The following is a 22226-nucleotide window of genomic DNA, read 5'->3' on the forward strand; positions in this document are numbered from 1 at the left end:
GCGGTCGGTCTGGCAGCGCTGGCGGCAGCACGGGCTCCCTGAGGCGGCTAAACATGAGCCTCGGTCGTGGCACCTGCGCCAGGAATGACATGTTAAATGTTCAGGTACTCTGGGAGCCCAAAGTGGTTAATTCGCGTTATTCTTGTAAATGTTGTAGGAGCCCCGCGCTGTGCTGGCCAGATTTCCAGATCGCGCGTTAGCTGAATTAGCCTGTGGTGAAACGATGAGCAGCTGAAGTCTGTTGTAAACGCACAAAGGGCTCTAACGAGTTTTTATCCAGAGTCTAATCGGTTCTGGTGATTAAACACATTTACCTGTGAGGATATGAGAGGACAGAGGCCGTGGGACATTTCTCACCGCTGGATGTAGTGAGCATAAATAACGCTACAGGTACAGCTGCGTACAGAAATGTGCAGTAAAATCTGTTGTGTCTGCTGAATTTAGCACAGTGGCTTTAACAGAGCAGCATTTTGTGTGTAATCGATCTTATTCTGAGTCTAGATAAGAACAGTGGAGTAAAGAGGCATCTTAAAGGGGAACTCCACCGACTTTTCAAAATTCTCATATAACTCTAAATAAGTAGTAGGAAGTAAACAGTCTGTTTAATTTAATGGAACCAAATGTCTTAAAGCTACCTGCCTAAGAGAAAGACAGATACCTGAAATTTACCTGCGACGTAGTTTTATCATGGTTTTAAGAGAAGGTTTTGGTTTACAGTACATGAAGGGCGGAGCTCAGGAATAATAGTTTTTTTATTTACTACATAGACTGAGAAGTGTAGATTTACTGGATATAAACATTGCTATATTTGCACTGGAGACATTATGTGCCCTAGTCTAAATATAACCACTCTAAATGACCTCGTTTGTAATGAATGAATTATGCATCAATTTTTTACTTGCCAAAAATCCCTAAATACTGTCCATGCTTTAATATAACCCCAATGGTGTCCTAATGTCTCGCTTACACCAATTTTTCAACATTTCTGCCCAGTACCGCCACTCAGACTAAAAGTTATTATGTGTAATGGTTATGAATTTACTGCTTAATGACACTAACTTTGTTTTTAATAGCTTTTGTCCTAAATGTCTTTCAGATGTAATCAGCAGTGGAGAGATACATTTACAAGCACTATCTTATCATAATCACTGTTTCATATGGAGACCCAGAACTCATGTGCAGGTTCACTCAGATAGTAAATAAAATGTCTTCACATTTGTTCTCAGGGAAGCTCAGAGAGCGTAAGGACCAAAGGAAATTTTAAACTCCAGATGTGGATAATAATGAAGTGTGCTTTAATTGTAACGTGTAACATTAACGTTTAACTGCTGCTTGTGGATTATTACTGTTTTATTCCTCAGGAATTACAGAAGTTTGTGTAGATGTTCTGTAAGCGTGATTTCATGTAAAATGTTTAGGCTTGCTCAATTTTTTTTCTTACTTGGATTGATGTTTTCAAAGTGTCTTGGGGCAGTCATGGGCTGGAGGTCAGGGAACCAGCTTTGTGACCGGAAGGTCGACGCTTCGATCCCCAGAGCTGACAGCACATGACTGAGGTGTCGTTGAGCAAGACACCCAACTGCTACCTGGGCGCTGCGGATTGGATGCCCACCGCTCCGGGCAAGTGTGCTCACTGCCCCCTAGTGTGTGTGTGTGTGCTCACTAGAGTGTATGTGATGTTTCACTTCACGGGTGGGTTAAATGCAGAGGTGAAATTTCCCCGTTGTGGGACTAATAAGACTCACTTAATCTTAATTTGAACCTAAACACTTTCCCATTGTCTGCCCACTTTCTGCATTAGGTTTGGCCTTTTCTCCTGAACATCCAGCACTATTTTTTGCCCTGAATGTCTTGAAACGCACTTCATAAAGTGTTTGAGGCTGAAGGTAAGGACTAATTTCTTTTAAAAAGCATTTCTGTTATTCTGACTTCTTGTTTGAAGTGATTTGGAGGTGTGAGCTCTTCCGAGAACTACTCTTGCGGCACAGAGAGGTACTACAACTTCCTGACTGAGCGGAGGAGGATCCGAGACGGCTGCCAGTATATCCCATGTCAGTTTAATTCCTCTGCAAGTGGCTAGATCATGTATAGGTCACCACTTTTTTGTCTTTTGTAGGTCTTGAAAGAACGGCTCCTGGGTGCTTCTGCCATTTGTTCTCTGCTGTGCTCTAGCGAAAGAGGGCTTGGTAGGCAGCGGGCGAGGAAGCAGTAAAGCTGCTGTGGGGGAGGGCAGACAGAGAATGAATCAACCCACAAAGCAGCCAATCCTAGCTCCTAGGTCCCCATCTGCTCTGCATATCCCCTAGTACACGCCCCAGGAGCTCGTGGAGGAATAAAAGAAAGGTCAATACAATAATAATGTAGTGTTTATTACTAAACATGGCTATATATTGGGCATATATTTAGTTTTTTGACCCTTATGTTAAGTGTATGGGTTTTTTTCTCATCCACCATGAACTGAAAACATTGTCGGCAGTCCGGGTCTTTATAGGAGCTGCTGAACCTCGTAGTTCGTGCTTGCTACGGCAGCACATATACTAAAATTGGAACGATACAGAGAAGATTAGCATGGCCCCTGCGCAAGGATGACACGCAAAATCGTGAAGCGTTCCTCATTTTGAAAATGCCCTTTTGGCCGTCCCTGCTATTTTTTCTTGATATTTCGGGTGATGCAGTTCCAGGTTTAAACACTAGGTGGCCCAGCAGAGCGTGTGCTGCTCTAACCGCTCGCCTCTCAGGGCTTCACAACTACCTAGTGAGCTACTTTGTTAAAACATTTTTTTTAGTTTTTTAGGAATTTTTAGATAAACGAGTTCCAGGAGCTGATATCAAGGACCTGCGACACGCCGGGAGAGATTTTATTAAAAACACACTAAAAAATCCCCCCGACACGGAGATTAGACTGACTGCTACCGGGAGCTCCGGGCTCCAGCGGTCGGTCTGGCAGCGCTGGCGGCAGCACGGGCTCCCTGAGGCGGCTAAACATGAGCCTCGGTCGTGGCACCTGCGCCAGGAATGACATGTTAAATGTTCAGGTACTCTGGGAGCCCAAAGTGGTTAATTCGCGTTATTCTTGTAAATGTTGTAGGAGCCCCGCTCTGTGCTGGCCATATTTCCAGATTGCGCGTTAGCTGAATTAGCCTGTGGTGAAACGATGAGCAGCTGAAGTCTGTTGTAAACGCACAAAGGGCTCTAACGAGTTTTTATCCAGAGTCTAATCGGATCTGGTGATTAAACACATTTACCTGTGAGGATATGGGAGGACAGAGGCCGTGGGACATTTCTCACCGCTGAATGTAGTGAGCATAAATAACGCTACAGGTCTAGAGCTGCGTACAGAAATGTGCAGTAAAATCTGTTGTGTCTGCTGAATTTAGCACAGTGGCTTTAACAGAGCAGCATTTTGTGTGTAATCGATCTTATTCTGAGTCTAGATAAGAACAGTGGAGTAAAGAGGCATCTTAAAGGGGAACTCCGCCGACTTTTCAAAATTCTCATATAACTCTAAGTAAGTAGTAGGAAGTAAACAGTCTGTTTAATTTAATGGAACCAAATGTCTTAAAGCTACCTGCCTAAGAGAAAGACAGATACCTGAAATTTACCTGAGACGTAGTTTTATCATGGTTTTAAGAGAAGGTTTTGGTTTACAGTACATGAAGGGCGGAGCTCAGGAATAATAGTTTTTTTATTTACTACATAGACTGAGAAGTGTAGATTTACTGGATATAAACATTGCTATATTTGCACTGGAGACATTATGTGCCCTAGTCTAAATATAACCACTCTAAATGACCTCGTTTGTAATGAATGAATTATGCATCAATTTTTTACTTGCCAAAAATCCCTAAATACTGTCCATGCTTTAATATAACCCCAATGGTGTCCTAATGTCTCGCTTACACCAATTTCTCATTGATACATACATATACATGATCTAGCCACCAACATTTCTGCCCAGTACCGCCACTCAGACTAAGTTATTATGTGTAATGGTTATGAATTTACTGCCTGATGACACTGACTGTGTTTTTAATAGCTTTTGGCCTAAATGTCTTTCAGATGTAATCAGCAGTGGAGAGATACATTTACAAGCACTATCTTATCATAATCACTGTTTCATATGGAAACCCAGAACTCATGTGCAGGTTCACTCAGATAGTAAATAAAATGTCTTTATTTGTGCTGCAGACATTGTGACCCCTGGTTCCCATCACCACTACCGTAAAGGAAAACCATCGTCTGTGGTTTTATCCACAGTGAACCATTTCACACCAAACCACTCTGACTTTGATTACATCTCAGCAAGTGCATTAGGTAGAACTCTTGAAAGATTGGTGCGTCTGTTTCCAATAGGGCTGAATTTGTTAGATTTGAAATCACAGTTTGAAAAGTGCAGTTTTCAGATGGTAAAAGGTGGAATTCTAATTATCTCCTGCAATTTTCAATGTTGTCTTAGGTTTTGAATGGGGAAACTTCATCTAGTAACACAGATGGTGCACTGCCAGTCTGGCACGTTACATTCAGCTCAAGCCTCAGGTGTGAAAAAGTGGTTGTACTAGTTACTGTACTTTAGAGAAAAGACCTGGAGCTTAATACACAGACAATAATCACATTGAAATGGCAATATTTGTCAGGAAACAACACAATTAGAAATTGTAGCCATTGTTTTGAAAAGAGAATGTTGGCATTTTTATGCAGCCGTGACTGGTTGTTTAATAAATTCACTGGTATATGTTTATATTGCAAAATGTGGGTTAATGTTTATGCTAAAATATTGTGACAGTAGCAGTGAATGATGAAGATTTTAACATATGTCTGTGTGTTTATTAGGAGAAATAGCACGGTGCTCAGGGAAAACAGGCTACCTTTGCATAAGGAAATGGAAACTGAAAGTGACGACCCCTGCCACCAAACAGGGCGCTACAGTTATATGCGAGTAAATCATCTTTAATTTCTTTAACTACTTTTTACAAACCTCAATTGAATACATTATGTAGTCTATATGTAATTATACCTGGCTGTCTAGGTACATCCAGAGGTGTGACTCATTGTACCACATGCTACCATATGTACCACATTGCTTTTTAGCATGTGTAGTGATGCAGTATAAGACGTTGCAAATTCTCGCTATGACATGTTAAACAGTAACTTTTACACAATTATTTATAAATTTAATAAAATTTGTGCATAACAAAATGGTTTCAATGTAAAGGGCTCTGTTCTAAGGAAAAGTACCAGGTCACAATTGTTCTCAGTTGTTAAGTGTTTAATGGCTCGAAAGGATAGTTGGTACATAAAATTATCCCAAATATGCTGGATGATGCCTGAGACATTGTGTTCTGATAGCTGGGACATACGATTTTAGCTTGAAACTTTTTTTAATCCATTCATGGTGTAGAGACACACAAACAGGGTGAGGCTAAATAGTGCCCAAAGCACAAAAGACGTGCAGGTTCACTGGTCATTTTGGATAGTAAATACAGTGATTATTCTTTGCACTGTAACCCCTGGTTACATTGCAACCCCTGGATTCTAATTGCCACCGTTGTAAAGCTCAGTCAGCAAATTTCCCTAAAATCAACCCACTTATGCAGAATTCCCCTTTAAATCAACATAGAAACTATATACTTCGCTACTGGTTTCCACAATATGTAGCACAGCCCATCATCTAAAACATTTAACTTCATTTCATAACTTTTTGTCGGGTCTGCAGGTCACATAGCAGCGATGCTTATAAATGCAAATAACGCATCGCAGTTGGTTTCCTGTTATGTTAAACCTGCAACGAGAGACTGTCAAACACTCAAAGGTTGTGAAGATGAAGTCGCTTCTTTTTTGAATTTTCCCATTCCACCTTAAATGGTGCCACAGCCTGAATTTATCCTGGAACGGAAAAGAAACTGGAGAATGAGAAGCGACTTCAGCCTCGTAAAACAGTCGCATGATGAGAGACATTTTACAAGAAACTGTTCAACTTCTGAGGAAAAGTTTTCTGGAGGAGATGGGTGAAAACCAGCTATAGCTAAAGCTTAAAGCAGAGCAACGCAAGTCTGCGTTTTTGTTTATATTTTTTAGCCTATACTAGATCATTAGCATTTTGTTGAAAGAATAAAATGGCTCTCTAAGATTTTCTTGCTCGGTGGTGGTGATGGTGTTACATGCTGCCACAGGCTGTTCGGGCGCTGCACTTACCCACTTCGAAGTTCCGCCCCTCGCGTTCCGTCAACATTACAGTATAAATGAAATATTTGAAAATTATAATATTATTATTTGTGAATTTATTCAGAATCGTTCACATCCGCATTGCGATGTATCTAAGAATCGAGTTTTTCCCACAACCCTAGAATATACGTGGAATTGTTGTGGATTTCTGTAGCATGAACCTGAGGATTAAGGAATTGAGTCAAATCAAGCTCCATTTGCCCGTTAGCCTTGTCTTCAGGTTGCAGAAAAGAAAAAAAAAAGTTTTCTGTTATCTATTTTTATTATTGCATTACTGTGATGTCAACTTGAACAGGACAACTAATACTGAGGAAGCTTTGAGTTCAGTGAATTATAGAAGGTAATTCACTCCGGTATTATTATGTAGCAGATCTGTAAAAACCACAAACATGACTGATTCATACTGGATTAAAATGACAGATTTAGTCTCAAATTACAGCACGTCCCCAGGTAAATCTAATCCAGCTTGAACAGGGCTTAAAGCTGTGTTCACATTACTAAGCTAAAGTGGCACAATATCATTTTTTGCCTTAATGTAACTGAGATATTATGTTTTAGAGCTGTGTGGACAAACACATCAGATCTTTTCAAAGCAGATCTCAGCCACTTTCATATGTGATCCTAGCTTGGATTCATATCTGATTCCTGGCCGTGCAGCCATCATTTTTTCACCTTCATCTCGCTCCAGAAATGAACAGTTGAGAGCTGTAAAGAGATGATAATAATAATAATAATAATAATAATAATAATTGCAACAAAGGCTTGTTCTGCTGATTAGTTTGATGTTCATGTCGTTCATTTATGTGATGATATTGATTAGGATGTACGCATGCGGCTCATTTCAGGACATGGGTTCGATGACATTAATGCCAGATTTGAGTCACTTACCCACACAAATGTGAACCGTCAATTTCAGGTCTTAGCAAAAAACAGGTATATATTCCAAACTACCCAGACACTATCTGATTAACTCCAACACCAAAATATTAAATGACATGTTCAAATGGATGTACATTTCTGTTTATTTTGTGTTAGGCGGTCAGCTGTATGGGAATACATTTTGAAAGTAATCCTCTCAACGATGTCATTGCTGACTGTGTTATCAGTGAACCGACATATTTACTAAAGCCTAGAAAGGATCAGGCTTAAAATAACCTGTCTCATTGCCTGCAGCCTGTCAAGACTTCTAAGATCTATGAGTGCGAGTTCTAAGCACCGAAGCCACTGCTTGTTTGGGTGAGGAAGACGAAGGGATTAGATTCGCAAGATTCCTGTTCATTCCCATTGTCAGAGAATGGTTACCAGCAAGGTTTGTTGCTTAGGCTAATTGTATGAGGTCAATACTTACAAACCACATTGTTGGAGAATAAACAAGTAGTTTATGTCTAATGCCACGTCCATTATTTAGGAGTTGAGTTGAGTATCCTTTAGAGCAGCATCTGGGTCATTTCCTCTCTGTAAATCGTGATTTCCTTCATTCCCCTTTGATGCATGGTCCTCTTCACGCTCCTTTGGTCAATATAACTAAAGTTAAAGCACACACCCAAGAAGGGATGCTTCTCATGTCAGGGGGGTGTGAAAATTCACGTTTGCCTCCATGAGCTGGAAACAAGTGAAATGCCAATGTGCATCAATAAGGCTTCACTTAGCACTTGAACACAAGGGGTAATTTATCAGGCTAACTTCCCATTTTTCTTTCAAGGCTTTACAACAGAAGAAATTATTGCTTTGAATGATTTGAAAGTCTTCTGCAGTTAAAACAACAAAAAAAGTCATTTTGTTCTCTGTCCTGTAAACTTTGCTCAGTGTTTTGGCTTCTGTTGTTTGTCGTTTAAATTCAGTTCCAGTTAGGATTTGTCTTTCTACTAGACAGCGAGTGTCTTCTCTCACCTTTGGCTGCAGTCTCTCTTCTTCACAGTGGAACTCTGCATTTCCCCCCGTCATCTTGGCAATGCCCTGAAGCAGCCTTCTGCAGGCCCGTGGCCCGAGACCCAGTCCAAAACACCTGGATACACACACACATGTCTCCTGATAAGTCACTTAACTCACCAAGCATGTTGATACATACATTTTTTAAAAATGTATTTAAAAGAATATTTGCTCTGTCCTAGTTTTATAGCTGAGGCCATGAATACACTTTGTGTGAGTATGTTATGTCACACTGACTGACTCAGTTTACTGTATCTAATTTAGTCATTCTAGAACGTGTTACACTGTATAACACTATCAGAGTTGTAAGTTGAGCTGCAGCAACAACCCAATAGTTTCATGCTTATTAGAGCCTGTTTATGGAAACAACACATCAACACACACATTGTTTCCATTTTACCTTTGTTTACATTGTCCCTTTATTACAGCGGTCCACATGTTTGGCTTGGATGCTTTCCTTGGGGTCAGAGTGCAACAAGGCTCTTGGCTTGGGGAAAATTCCAGCGTCATGTGTCCTCCACCTTTCTTTGTTTATCCCCTAACCTGCTAGTCAGCGCTAAGCAGACGCATTTCCGTTTACATATTTGTATATGCAGAACACAAATACATTCTGTTTACACTTGAGTTAAATGTGGCCAAGATCCGTCTCTGACAACCTACAAATGTGCTTTGAGTGATCTAGCCATAATCAGCTCACAGTGAATGCTGGGGTGTTTTCACCTGGCTTCTCATGTGTTCAAGTGAAATCCAAACATGATCCAGTCTCTAAAATCGCATGTCAGTGTAAGGTGCAAACAGGTCTTGTGTTGAGAGCAGTGATATTCTTGATTTGAGTTTACTCCCTCTTTCTAGATAGATTCAATTTTATTGGAGTTTTATAATATCATGCCATTGTTTGTTAATTCGAATTTAGACAAAGACTTGGGAAAACACGTAAATGCTAGATGGCATGGCTAACGTAGCTAATTTTGGAATTTTAAAAACTGTCATTGCTGCTGAATGAAGAGCCGTTTGGGAGCCAAAGGAATCAGTTCTTTTTGATGAGCTGGGCCGATTGATCTGGCTCACAGTTGTGTGTTTAGGCCAGTTCCCACTGTATTATAATTTATTATCATCCTAATGGTCAATCTTTACCTCGTGCCTATGATCTGTACAAGATGGATTTTCCCCTAGTTTTAACATCGCAATGCAGTCAAATGAAATGCTTCATTGGATTTGAAAGTCTTCTGCAGTTAAAACAAAAAATGGATTCTTCTGTTGTATAGAGAGCCGTTTAGCTGCTGGTTGTTTTACTTAGCAACTGCTTTGGTAGTTTGTTTAAACTCTAGCAGCTGGAAAAAACACTACTTTTGGTTTTAATTTGATAGGGCAGTACTGGCTAATAACGTTTTACATTCATTTAAATGAAACCACAGCAAATACAAACACATGAGTCTTACAGTAAACCAGCAGTTCTTTATTAACTTCAGATAAGCAGAATTTTTCATCACGCCTGTTAAATATAGTAGCAAGTGGCATGCATTGTTGAAAAAAAGCACCAGCATATGGTCTCACAAGGGGTCTGAGGATCTCATCTCGGTACCTAATGGCAGTCAGGCTACCTCTAGCGAGCACATGGAGGGCTGTGCGGCCCTCCAAAGAAATGCCACCCCACACCATTACTGACCCACTGCCAAACCGGTCATGCTGAAGGATGTTGCAGGCAGCAGATCGCTCTCCACGGCGTCTCCAGACTCTGTCATGTCTGTCATATGTGCTCAGTGTGAACCTGCTTTCATCTGTGAAGAGCACAGGGTGCCAGTGGCGAATTTGCCAATCCTGGTGTTCTCTGGCAAATGCCAAGCGTCCTGTACGGTCTTGGGCTGGGAGCACAACCCCCATCTGTGGACATCAGTGGACGCTGACAGACACAGCAAACCTTCTTGCCACAGCTCGCATTGATGTGCCATCCTGGATGAGCTGCCCTACCTGAGCCACTTGTGTGGGTTGTAGAGTCCGTCTCATGCTACCACGAGTGTGAAAGCACCACCAACATTCAAAAGTGACCAAAACATCAGCCAGAAAGCAGAAAGGTACTGAGAAGTGGTCTGTGGTCCCCACCTGCAGAACCACTCCTTTATTGAGTGTGTCTTGCTAATTGCCAATAATTTCCACCTGCTGTGTATTCCATTTGCACAACAGCTGTGAAACTGATTGTCAAGCAGTGTTGCTTCCTAAGTGGACAGTTTGATTTCACAGAAGTTTGATTTACTTGGAGTTATATTGTGTTGTTTAAGTGTTCCCTTTATTTTTTTGAGCAGTGTACGTCTTGGCTGATTGACTATACTTTGGTTAAGGGGAAAATTATACAAATTCGAAACTGTTACTTTCAGGATATGTTGTCTTTAAATTTTCCATATTGTCAAAGTGTTCATGAGACCATGGATGGCTTCCTACCTCCATATTCAAAGGTAAAATCCCTCTGGACTGAGAAAGAGAGTGTTTAGTATTCCTCTAGGAACAATAAGGACCATTTAACTAATTGAACGTCTGAGGAAAGCGGTGCCAGAGAGCATGCACACTGCTTGGAATTCATCTCAGATCTGTCTGGCTCTTAATTGTCCTGAGTGCATATCAATAACAGGAGTGTGTGGCGGATGAGGGTGGGGTGTATTATGAGAATAAGCAGAGCGTCTGTTTTGAGGCTTCCTTTCCTGAAATATATCATGCAAAAAAATCAAATGGCACACCAAATGCCATTGAGAATGCTTGCAGAGTTAAAATCATAACTATAATATTAATTTAGTTTTTACTTGGGATACATAAACACCATATATAAACACCATATATACAATGCACGTCCAAGTACTGAGTAAACAGGCTGAGAAACTGTGCTACAGCAGCTCAGCTAACCACACTGTCCACTGAAACTAAAACCAAGTGGTGATGTACATGGTTGGACGATGCAGTCTCTCTACAGCCTATTTTACAAAGACGGTTAAAAAAATATCAGTATTAATGTTTATACCTCGCAATTCTGCTAAGTCAAACAGTAAAGTTGGCAAATACGGACTTTGGTAGCAAAAGTTGACTTTTGTCTCCATGTTGTTAGTCTCTGTATGTCCACCCATATTGGGGCATGGTAATAATTGTATTTGTGTATGTTTAAAAATGAGCTAGAATTGCAATACCTGCAGGAATTTGCCAGGACAGAATGTTTGTTTAATGTGACCATTGACTTTGTGTCAGTAACACCTCTGTGCGCGCACACACACACACACACACACACACACACACACACACACACACACACACACACACATACACACACACACATATTCTCATACCATTCTCATGTTTCACACAGTGGGTTCCATCTGCATTTTACACATGTTGCTCCAATGAGGCAATAGCTTTATATTATTTACTGATATATGATATATAATGATATTACTCTTATTATGCATGATTTCTCCGCTTCTGTTACTTGCGAATAGCTTACTCAAGACAATAGAGTAGTAGAGTATATTAGTACACAAAATATATTATTTATTTAAATCTATAATCTTTTATAGTGTTTTGGACTAACATTTTTATAATATGTTCAAGGTAGTAAGTGTTGTTCATATTAAATATCATTAGTTTTCCTAAAACAAATTAACTGTAAAAGTTTGAAAAAATATTTTCAGATTCTTTTTCTGCTTTTAATTAAAGGATATATTGCTGTATCTGCACCTGACTGTCCTGGCTACTTAAATATTCTGTGCATACACATGAGCCTCTGTTACCGAATCATGGCCTGATTCGGAGTAAACTGCTTGACTAACTAAAGTGAGGCTCCTTAAAATAAGTGCAATGCAGCTCGCCTTGTGGAATACCCACCTGGATTTTGTTTGCCAGATGTTATGTGTCATGTAACTTGTGCACCAGGTGTTTACAAGGTGTTTTCATGTTTACCTGGCATTACAGGTGTTCCTCCTGACCAGCTCCAGTGCTCGACCGACACTGCCCAATGAGCCATCGGTCAGGATGAAGAGCTGCCGAGGGCAGCTGCGATGGACAGGCTGGCGGTAGACCCAGGATAGTGCTCCCAACAGGTCGGTGGCACCCTGATCTGCACGCAGCCTCTGGATATAATCCAATACCTGGGCCAGAGTGCTCTTTTGTAGAGACAGAGGAAACAAGGGTAATTAAGACCATTTTGCGCTGTTGTTAAACCACGATATACAGACCATTGAACTACAAACCCAATTCCAACGATATAAAGACAAGATATTTCATGTTTTATCTTCTGAACTTTATTATTAAGCACTGCGTATTTGGACCCTATTGGAATTGCTGTTTTTTTCTTATTATTGTTCTTTTCCAATAAAATGAAACGTAAAGACCAGTTAATTCTGCAGGCATGAAACTTGATCAATGGGTAGTATTCTGCAATGGGTAGTACTTTCTGCTACTTAGGTGCCTGAAAGCATTTGAGATTTTTTAGAGACAAAATTATTTTCATGATTCCTTGGCTCTAGAGGAACTAATTTGCCATTTGGACCATTTAGCTCTGTTCACTTATATTTTTGGCTAATTTGAATATGTGAAATCTACTTTTGCAAAGAAGTCCTAGGTTTTTCATTCAATCCTCATGTAATTTGTATCAAAAAATTCACATGACCAATTATCACATCCATGTTGACTTTTATAAGCAAGCATGCACATCAAATGGTTAAACTCTGTGAACTAAACAACTCTGCAAAAACTAGTATCAGTAGTTGTACCATTCATCTTATATTTTTGACTTCAGTCTTATTAAGCTGTTGGTGCTTGGACCCACCCATTTTTTGTAAACATAAATAGGTGATGCCTGGATATAAAACGAGCATCCAAGGATGGATTGAGGCTCAACACTGCATCAGCAGTTAAAACAATTTGAAATATTTTGGAATAACATGCTGCTGTCTGGATGACATCTTTTTCAAGGCCACCTCTACTTGTTTCCGTAAGTCTGCCAAGTCAGGTTCCACAACACGTGTTCAAACAGTGTGGCTTTGTGGTGAGAGTGCAGGGTCTAGACTGGCCTGTCTGCAGTTCAGTCCTGTCTCCTATTGAAAGTGCAATACATGACAATGTAGACCCTGGACTGTTGAGCAGCTGAAGTGCTGTATCAAACAAAATGGGAAGGATTTAACAAATGGCATCCTGAGCTCCCAAACGATTACTGACAATTGTTAAAAAGCAAAGGGGATCGGACAGAGTGGTAAGCAGGTCCCTGTCCCAACTTTTTGGAGCATGTTCCAGACATCAAATGTAGATTAAATATATGTAGACAAAGTTATTTGTTGAAACTTTAAATGTCTTGTATTGTTTTTAATAGAATACGTGACAAAAATTATTAGTCAAATAACTGCTGTCTGTATTATTAGCATCTTACCTTGTGTCACAATTTTTTGGAATTAGGTTTGTACATATAATGAAAGTAACTCACTTATGCATGCTCATCCCACACGTTTGTCCTTTTATAGTTATTGTTATGAAGTTAGAGAAGCTATATTGAGCATTGGCAAAGGTCTCACTACCATATAAAGTGCCTTGCAAAATATTCAACTCTCTCAGAAACCATCAGATTCATCTGGATTACTCATGACATGTATACAGATTTTTGACGCAGTATTTTTATTGCAAAACAATATGCACTTAAAGTAAATTTTCAAAGACAAAATGTATTTTTTAGGAGATCTTTTTTTAAAAAAATAAAAGCTTTAAAATGCTGCTTGCATCTGGTAGTTGCAGAACTTAGAACTAGGTATAACTACCTTTTGCTGCTATAATAGCTTTAAGTATGTAGCCATAAGGTTCTCCTAGCTTTACTCACTATTTGGTAGATTATTGCTCATTTGTCCTGGTAGATTTGCTCCAGGTATTTAAGGTTGGTTGGATGATGATTGTGGAGGACAAATTTCAAACAGTGACACAGATTCTTGATTGGTTTGAGATCTGGACTTAGACCATTGCAGAACATTCACCCTTTTGTTGTTCAGCCACTCCTGTGTTGCATAGGCCTTGTGCTTGGGGTCACTGTCCTGCCTGCTGAAAGGTGATGTTTCTCTCAGGCTTTAGTTTTTAGCAGATTAAAGCATATCTTGCAGTATCTCCCTGTATTTTACACAATTCATCTTTCCTTCAGTTGTAACAAGATGCCCAGTCTCCATGTAAGAAAAGCATGCTGGCACCCTCATTTTTCACTGTTGGGACGATGTCTGTTGAGGAATAGGCAGTACTGGGTTTGTGCCACACACAGCCTTTTAAATTTTGCCTGAAATTGGCTTCTGGCTAGCCTTCGTCAGTGTGCTCTTACCATCCTTGATTTGTTGGAGTCTCTGTGGCTTCTCACACAAGCCCCATACTTGCTCTGATGCTGAGTTTTGAGGGACAGCCTTGTCAAAGTTTCCATTTTCTCATAATTGATCCAACAGAGTGTTCACTGGGATATTCAAACACTTGGAGCCTTTTCACATCTGTAACTTTTTATCTCTAAGTGCCTTACAATGCGATTTAATTTTCCCAGTTTTACTTCAGATTGACAGACCACTCGGTGGTACGTGGATTAAGGGGGGACTTTTTTAATTACAAGTACAGATCAATGGTAAGCCAGCTGCATCCTTGTTAGGGCAAATATCTTTCATTTGTTTAAACTAGGAGCTTCCACAGCACAGATGTTAATTACTTTAGCACACAGCATTTTTCACTCATTCTGCCACACAACATTTTCTGACATAAAACCAATATCACTCTAAATGAATTAATTCTAAGGGTTAATCATTTGAAATAAAATACAACAGCACAACACGTCAAAGTGTCATCTTTGATGCAGAAAATCTGATTATTTTTAAGGGGGTTGAATGTTTTGCAAGGACTGTACATGCAGTACCCTGACGGAGAAGCGGCTTGGAAAATGGATGGATGGATGGATGTACATGCAGTTTGTAGTTCCACAATTACAGACTGTAGTCCCTCTGTTTCTCTCCATAACTTATCAGCCCCCCCCGTTAGCCAATTCATCATGGTTCAGTACCTCACAGGACCACCACCGAACAGCTATTATTTGGGTAGTGGATCATTCTCAGCACTGCAGTGACACTGATGTGCTGGTGGTGTGTTGCGCTGACATGGGTAGATCAGACATAGCAGTGTTGCTGGACTTTTTAAACACTATGTCCACTCACTGTCCACTCTTTTAGACACCTATCTTGCTACAGTTTATATTGCTCATCCTCGGGTCCTTCATCAGTGGTCAGTTTCTGATCACAGGATGTGTTTGCTGGATGTTTTTGGGTGGTGGACTGTTCTCAGTCCAGAAGTGACACTGAGATGTTTAAAAACTCCCAGCAGCACTGCTGTGTCTGATCTACTACTCCAATATGTCGGTATACTTGCTCTGTGGCGGTCCTGTGGGTTTCTGACTATTGAAGGAGAGCATTAAATGGGGGCTAACAAATTATGCAGAGAAACAAATGGACTAAAGTCAGAATTACAAAGTGAACATATATGGTAAGTGGACCTGGTAAAATGTACAATGAATGTAGATACGAGGTAAAACCTTGTAAAGTGGCCAGTGATCTTATCCAATTCAGAGTGGAGTACAAAGCCAAACCAACAGACTAAATTACTGAAATGTACAGTATAAACCTGTAAATATACAGTGTAAATGTGTTTATGATATGATTTTTGTATTATGAACTGACTAGGCCCATCTCTTTATAGCGTTAATTCTATACCAACAGTAAAGCAACAAGAGATCTATTATGCAAAATCTGAAACTAATATATTAGCTGCAGGTAGTGGAGGGAGTTGAGTCAGATTTGGTTTGACTGATGAATGATTTAAAATGCGAGGCAGGTCACCATATGGCTGCATGTGTGTTTTTAACCAGCGTTTGTTGTGGAAGACCCTGGAGCAGCTAAAACCTGATACTGCACTGCCATGGCATCCTAGAGTGCTGGCCGGGACACGGATTGTTATCAGCAGGGGAGATTGCTCACAGGTAAAACAACAACCACACACACACTGTAAGATTTGGTAAACTAATCTCAATTTGTATAGGTCTTTGAGTCAGTAAATCCAGCTTGCTCTGGGAATCTACCACAAAATTTAGTTCCAGTGGCAGTCTGATAAACTTACCTGGGTCTAATATTCAGGTGCTCCAAAAAAATCTTGATTAGCTGAATTGAGTGCATTACAGCACAAATTTCTCTTGCAGGGGTTCTAAATTTCTCTTGATAGGCTGGTTCTGTATGTACCATTCTCATCTACAGAATTAGCTTCTTAACATTTCTATGCAGTGCTCAGTCAGTTAGAAAAACATTTAACTGAGTACTTAAATCTTAAGTCAACTTAGAATACTTTTAAGTACCGGGTTGCATGAGAGCGGTATTTGTTTGCCTTCATTTTATGTAGTTTCTTAATATGAGTTTCCATGATAAATACATCAAAAAGAGTCAGGATGATGGGATGGTTCGTATTACCTCACATGCACAGTAATTAGATTAAAGGCCTGAGGCATTAAAGAGCTAAAGTCTCTCTGTTCTGGGCTTGAACTCTGCTTTCTGCATTGAAAGCAATTAAACATTTAGCTAAATGTCCCATTTAACATTCCATTTTGTCACAACCAAAACAATCATAACACTATTGAAACTTTACTGAATGCTGATTATTTGGGTAGTGATATCTTTTTCTAATTTTGAGCATTACACAGTACAGGACTAGCACAACAGCTTTGAACAGTTGTACACACATAAAAGCAGTATAGATTTTATTACATCACAAACAGCTATGCTTTCTACTTTACTCAGAATTTAGTACTTATATAATTATTGTTTACTATATGAAAACAAATGAGATATAAATTTAGTATAACTGACACCTTGATTTCAGGGGGTAAACTGGCCCTAAATAAATAAAAATAAAATGTATAAATACAACCCCAATTCTAAAATAGTTGGGATGCTGTGCAGAATGTAAAAAAAGCAAAATGCAATGGTATGCAAATCATTTTAATGTCTTTATTTCATAGAAAACATTTAAAAGAAAACACATCAAATGTTGAAATTGAGAAATATTGTTGTTCATTGAAAAATATTTGCCTATTTTGATGCCATCAACCTGTTCCCAAAAAGTTGGCACAGGGCAACAAAAGGCTGGTAAAGTTGTTTAATGCTTTAAAAATAATAATTTAAAAAAAACCCTGGTGGTTAATTGGCAACAGGCCAGTAAAATGATTGGGTGTCAAAAGAGCATCTGAGGCTATCAGAAGTGAAGATGAGGAAGGTTCACAACTCTGTTAAAGACTGTGTGGGTAAATAGTGCAACAATTCAAGAATAATGTTTCTAAACATAAAACAGTACATAATATGTGTAGTACGTATAACATAATAACATTAAAAGATTCAGAGAATCTGGAGAAATCTCTATGTGCAAGGGACAAGGCCAAATAGGCCTGTCTATGAAAACAGTTCATAAATGCATCCACAGATGGTAATTAAATCTCTAAAATGCAAAGAAAAAAATAATATATGAACAGGACTCAGAAATGCTGCCACCTTCTCTGGGCCCAAGCTCATTTAAAATGGACTGAGGGGAAGTGAAAAAGTGTCCTGTGGTCCTTTTTGGAAATCATGGACACTCTTTCCTCTGGGCTAAAGCCCACTCAGCTTTCTATCTGTTATCAGTGCACAGTTCAAGAGCCAGTATTCATGGTATAGGGGGGCACTAGTGCACATGACATGGGTGACGTGCACGTCTGTAAAGGTGCCATTAATGCTGAACGATTTATACATATTTTGGCAACATACACTGCTATCCAGACGATACCTTCCTCAGGGAAGGACTAGATTATTTCAGCAAGACAGTCTCAAACCACATTCTGCATGTATTACAACAGAATGGCTCCGTAGTAAAACAGTCTGGGTGCTAAACTGACCTGCCGGCTGTCCAGACCTCTCACCACTGAATATATTTGGTACATTATGAATTGAAAAATATCATGAAAGAACCCCAAACTGTTGAGCAGCTGAAATCTTATGTTAAGCCAGAACAGGAAAACATATCACTCTCAAAACTACAGCAGTTGGTCTTCTCGGTTCCCAAACACTTGCAGGTCATGAAACACAGTGGTAAACATGCCCTAGTCCCAACTTTTTTGGAATGTGTTGCTGGCATCAAATTTAAAATAGGCATATATTTCAGCATTTGATTTGTTATCTTTCAACTATTTTCAGAGAAATTTAATTTAATCATTAAATGATTTGAACATCATTGAATGTGGTTTTTATTCACATTTTGCACCACATCCCAACTTTTTTGGGATTATGGATTTAGAAAAAAATCTGTGTGGTGGTACAGACCATTCAGTTGTAGTGTGAGATGTTTGTACTCACATCAGTGCAGGGCTTGCTGGAGGCAAAGAGAGGCTTTACAGAGGAGTCAAAGCCCACAACATTTAACATGGTACCATGAGGAAGGCTCTTAACGGCCACCAGCATACCTTCCTGTTTGAGAGAAGGGACAGGAGGCCATTGTAAAAGTTAGAAATATGTTTGTAAGTAGAAATTGATTATTTTTGTCACCTTTGTTGTTTTATATGAAAACACAGAAACAACAAGCGTGTAATCTGACAGTATGTCATCGTACCTAGCATATTGTGCATATCATCAGTACTAAAATAACAAAGGATATGACACTACTGTATGTATTGTGATTTCATATTTTTTGCCATATCGCTCATCCCTGTAGAAATGTCGAAAGAGAAGATTTCAACCTGCTAAAACGTAAATATAAATGACAATTGAATGTAACTGTGTAGTTAATTATGCGATTACATTTAAATATTATGACACAGTGACGTTAGTGATGCTTCTAAGGGTTAAAGCTAAATTCTACCATTCATTTTTCTGGCACCATAGCAACACACAGGATAGTAAGAAGAATTTGAAACCTTCTTAGCTAAAAACAGTAATGCAGGAATGTTCACGCACCCTTGGTCAATCAAAGGTTAATTGATTTTCTAAGTAAAAATAAGTAAAAACGCATCCTTTACAGAGAACACACCTTTGCACATTTAATTGCACGATTACTGTTTATTTGTTGAATTTAACATATTGGAGAAAAAATAAAACAAATTGTGGCCTGTGCAAAAGTTATGTTTTATGTTATGTATTTATATTTTATGCTTTTTCCACATATGTTAAACTCAAAAAATAAACTGAAATCTGCAGAAAAGCATATTTTAAACATTTATGAATAGATGTGTTAACTTTTAACTTGATTTTGAATTGAGTTTTAACTTGAAATAATTAAAAAAATGTTTAGGGATTTTCAATTTTTTTTCATATAACTTATGTAAATTCAATGCATCACTTATTTTCAGTATTAAAACTGGGACCAGAATAGCTTTTTGGAGGTAGCAGATCAACATGTATAATCACAGTTTGTCACTAAGTCACTAATATGAAACAGTCTTCCGTGGATGAGGGAAAGAGAGAGAGAGAGAGAGAGAGAGAGAGAGAGAGAGAGAGAGAGAGAGAGATGTGTGTACCTTGATCTTGTTGATTGTGTGCTGTGTGACATTGGCGCCGTGGTCGATGAGAAACAGCAGCTCTCTGCTGGCCTGCTGCAGCTCCAGCGGCTCAGACGAAAGGTCAGGACAGAAGTTCAGCATCAGTACCGGGTTACTCAGCACATCCGTATGATAACGCTTCCTCATGAACTCCAGCTGAAGTTGAACAGAAACTAGTTTTAACCAGTCGGACTTTTTACTATTTTTTCTTTTCCCCAAATTTTACCCCCAATTTGGTTGTGGCCAGTTCCCCCCTATTGCTAGGGTAGGTTTTCCTTACAATATGCTGAGAATGCTACTAAGCACTGTATCTAAAGGGATGGCCATCCTTTTTTAATTGAAGGGCAGGATTTCTTCCTAAACAGATGCAGGCATATCTTCTCCTTTATAATGTCTTTGTTTGACCTCATGAAATCCTTTCTGATTAGCTGATGCCCTGAATCAGATCTTTAATGAAGTAGAATGTTATATGCAAAGCATGGCCCAGAACTGAATCTGAGACTGGCTTAGACAGATGCCCAATCCAGGAAAGTAAATCTCTGACCTTACAACGGTCCATTTTGATTGTGATTCATTACTGTTACACTGTTAAATGCCTCATGAATTTCACGACAGCTCGTCTATTTGGGAATGATTTATTGTGATGAATTATTATTGTTGTTGTTGTTGTTGGTTTTTTATTATTATCAAACAATATTATATGATTACTGTGGATTACAATCAATTCCAAAATGAAAGAATAAATAGAATATGAATCAGTAGCAGCCTTCAGTAGCAGTCCAATGCATTACAATGCAGCAGTGTACATTTACACTCCTATTAATGGCAGTACTCGAACTAGACTTACAGTACTAGTAATGGTTTAACCAGTTAAATAGCCCATGCCCACCAGCAAGCCTGAAGTTTTATTACACATTTCTATAACATAAGAATAGCTCAGCCATTCAGTTTTCTTGTAGTAAATGAATAATAAGCCTTAGTTTGTAATAAGCCTGGGATTTGAAGTGGTTAAACATTCAAAGGAAAAGAATCCAGGACATTATTTTGGTGTTTGACGCATAAACAAAGCCATTCAGAGTGGTTTGATATGAAATGTGATTTACATTTCTTCACAGTGGTGGTGATGGGAACCAGGGGTCACAATCACTGAAACACAACTTCAGCCATTTTATTATTATCTAAAACCATGAGTAAACGTAAATGTGTTATCGGTCTTTATTTGTAATGCTAGTGGAAAATAAGTCTTTCTTTGCCTTAGAATATCCTGCGTGTACCTCTCCTACACCAGCACTTTGTCAAAAACTGTTGTTAAAAAAAGCATCACTCTGTGTCTCCATAGGCATTCCATATAATAACTTTGCATGAGGAAGTTTTTTGAGGCTTTAAAGAGCCGATATGTTTCCCTAGAATTAAGCATTTCCCATCAAACCTCTCTGAACGACTTTGTTTACATCCACTCATTTATGCAGTTTTTAACAAATCTGGAACTCCCCTTTAGTAGTAATCGCAACAAATGAGTGCTTACATCCAGACACTGTGATGACAGCACATGCCACAAAGAAACTTTAGCACTACAGACTACAGTAGAAGAAATGAGAGGAGAAAACTTTTTTAGTCTTTCATTGATGTAATCTTACTTTCTTCTCAGGCTCTGCTTCCTTGCGTACACAGCGAATGAAATCACGGCGGGCACTAATCTGCTGCTCGTACTGGCTGAAGGTTAGTCGGCCCCTCTCCAGGATAACCAGTGGACTATGAGGCTCTGTGAACGACAGTCATCACCACATTTCAAACCTTGCATGTTGCACCGATCCAATGCTGATACTATTACAGACTAAATCTTGAGTACTCAATCATCCTAAAGCCCAGGACACTGACCCGGCTTACTCTGACGAACAGCAGTGCTGGTGGCTGGCTTAAGAATGTTTTGAATTGAGATGTTGATTGAACCGCTGTGAACAGTGAGGGTATATTCTAGAGACTTGATTGAACAATCACTAAGAGGTATGACACTTTATGTAATTATTTATGTAATTAAATAATTTTCATTCTGTATCAACAAGTTCAGTCTGCACTTTTTGCAGTTTTCCATTTGTTTTAAGGTCAAGATATGAGAAAAACATGGCAAAAATATAAAGATTTTTATGCACAATAAAATGGGAAATAAAAACAAAATGAAATCATAATAAAATATCTCATCTGCTTTATTTCACAGACATGTGGTATCGACTGAAAGTTTATCACATTCAACAGATTTAAAGTCAAATGACATGTTTTGTTGATTTAAGTGAAACTTCAGTTTGAAACTTTGAGTAACTTTAACATGACATTTTTCTGGCCATTTCAGTGCACAAATTTCTTTTTATTTATTTGACTTCTACACAGGCCACATTTTATGTTTAATTTTTTCCCCAACATGTTAAATAAATGTTAAACCGTAATCGAGCAATAAAATGTGCAGAATTGTGTTCTCTGTAGAGGATGTTAACTTATC

At 39.0% G+C, this 22226-nt stretch overlaps 1 protein-coding gene, 1 long non-coding RNA gene and 1 other non-coding gene across 7 annotated transcripts in view; 2 read left to right on the forward strand and 1 right to left on the reverse strand.

Moving 5' to 3' along the window:
• The window catches only part of LOC108428257 (von Willebrand factor A domain-containing protein 5B2), a 53437-nt gene that overhangs the window by 15133 nt on the left and 16078 nt on the right, over positions 1-22226 (reverse strand). For both annotated transcript variants that reach the window (XM_037531061.1, XM_037531062.1), the window contains exons 7-11: positions 21370-21494; positions 19712-19888; positions 18555-18665; positions 12088-12290; positions 8113-8227 (exon numbers count right to left, since the gene is read on the reverse strand). In XM_037531061.1, the coding sequence (XP_037386958.1) occupies positions 8113-8227; positions 12088-12290; positions 18555-18665; positions 19712-19888; positions 21370-21494 (731 nt within the window). The remainder of the gene's footprint in view (positions 1-8112; positions 8228-12087; positions 12291-18554; positions 18666-19711; positions 19889-21369; positions 21495-22226) is intronic.
• LOC119261598 lies at positions 1691-21787 on the forward strand. 4 transcript variants are annotated; one of them, XR_005129092.1, is made up of 5 exons: positions 1691-1886; positions 2117-2343; positions 12100-12227; positions 16052-16162; positions 21381-21787. It is a non-coding gene; the product is annotated as an uncharacterized LOC119261598 (long non-coding RNA). The 4 variants fall into 4 exon arrangements; XR_005129093.1 differs by lacking the exon at positions 2117-2343 and having other exon boundaries at positions 1694-1886; XR_005129091.1 differs by lacking the exon at positions 1691-1886 and having other exon boundaries at positions 1893-2343.
• On the forward strand, positions 2514-2620 carry LOC119261657. Its single transcript, XR_005129150.1, has one exon. It is a non-coding gene; the product is annotated as a U6 spliceosomal RNA (small nuclear RNA).

This window comes from Pygocentrus nattereri, chromosome 19 (genome assembly GCF_015220715.1).
Source record: "Pygocentrus nattereri isolate fPygNat1 chromosome 19, fPygNat1.pri, whole genome shotgun sequence".
Classification (NCBI taxonomy): domain Eukaryota; kingdom Metazoa; phylum Chordata; class Actinopteri; order Characiformes; family Serrasalmidae; genus Pygocentrus; species Pygocentrus nattereri.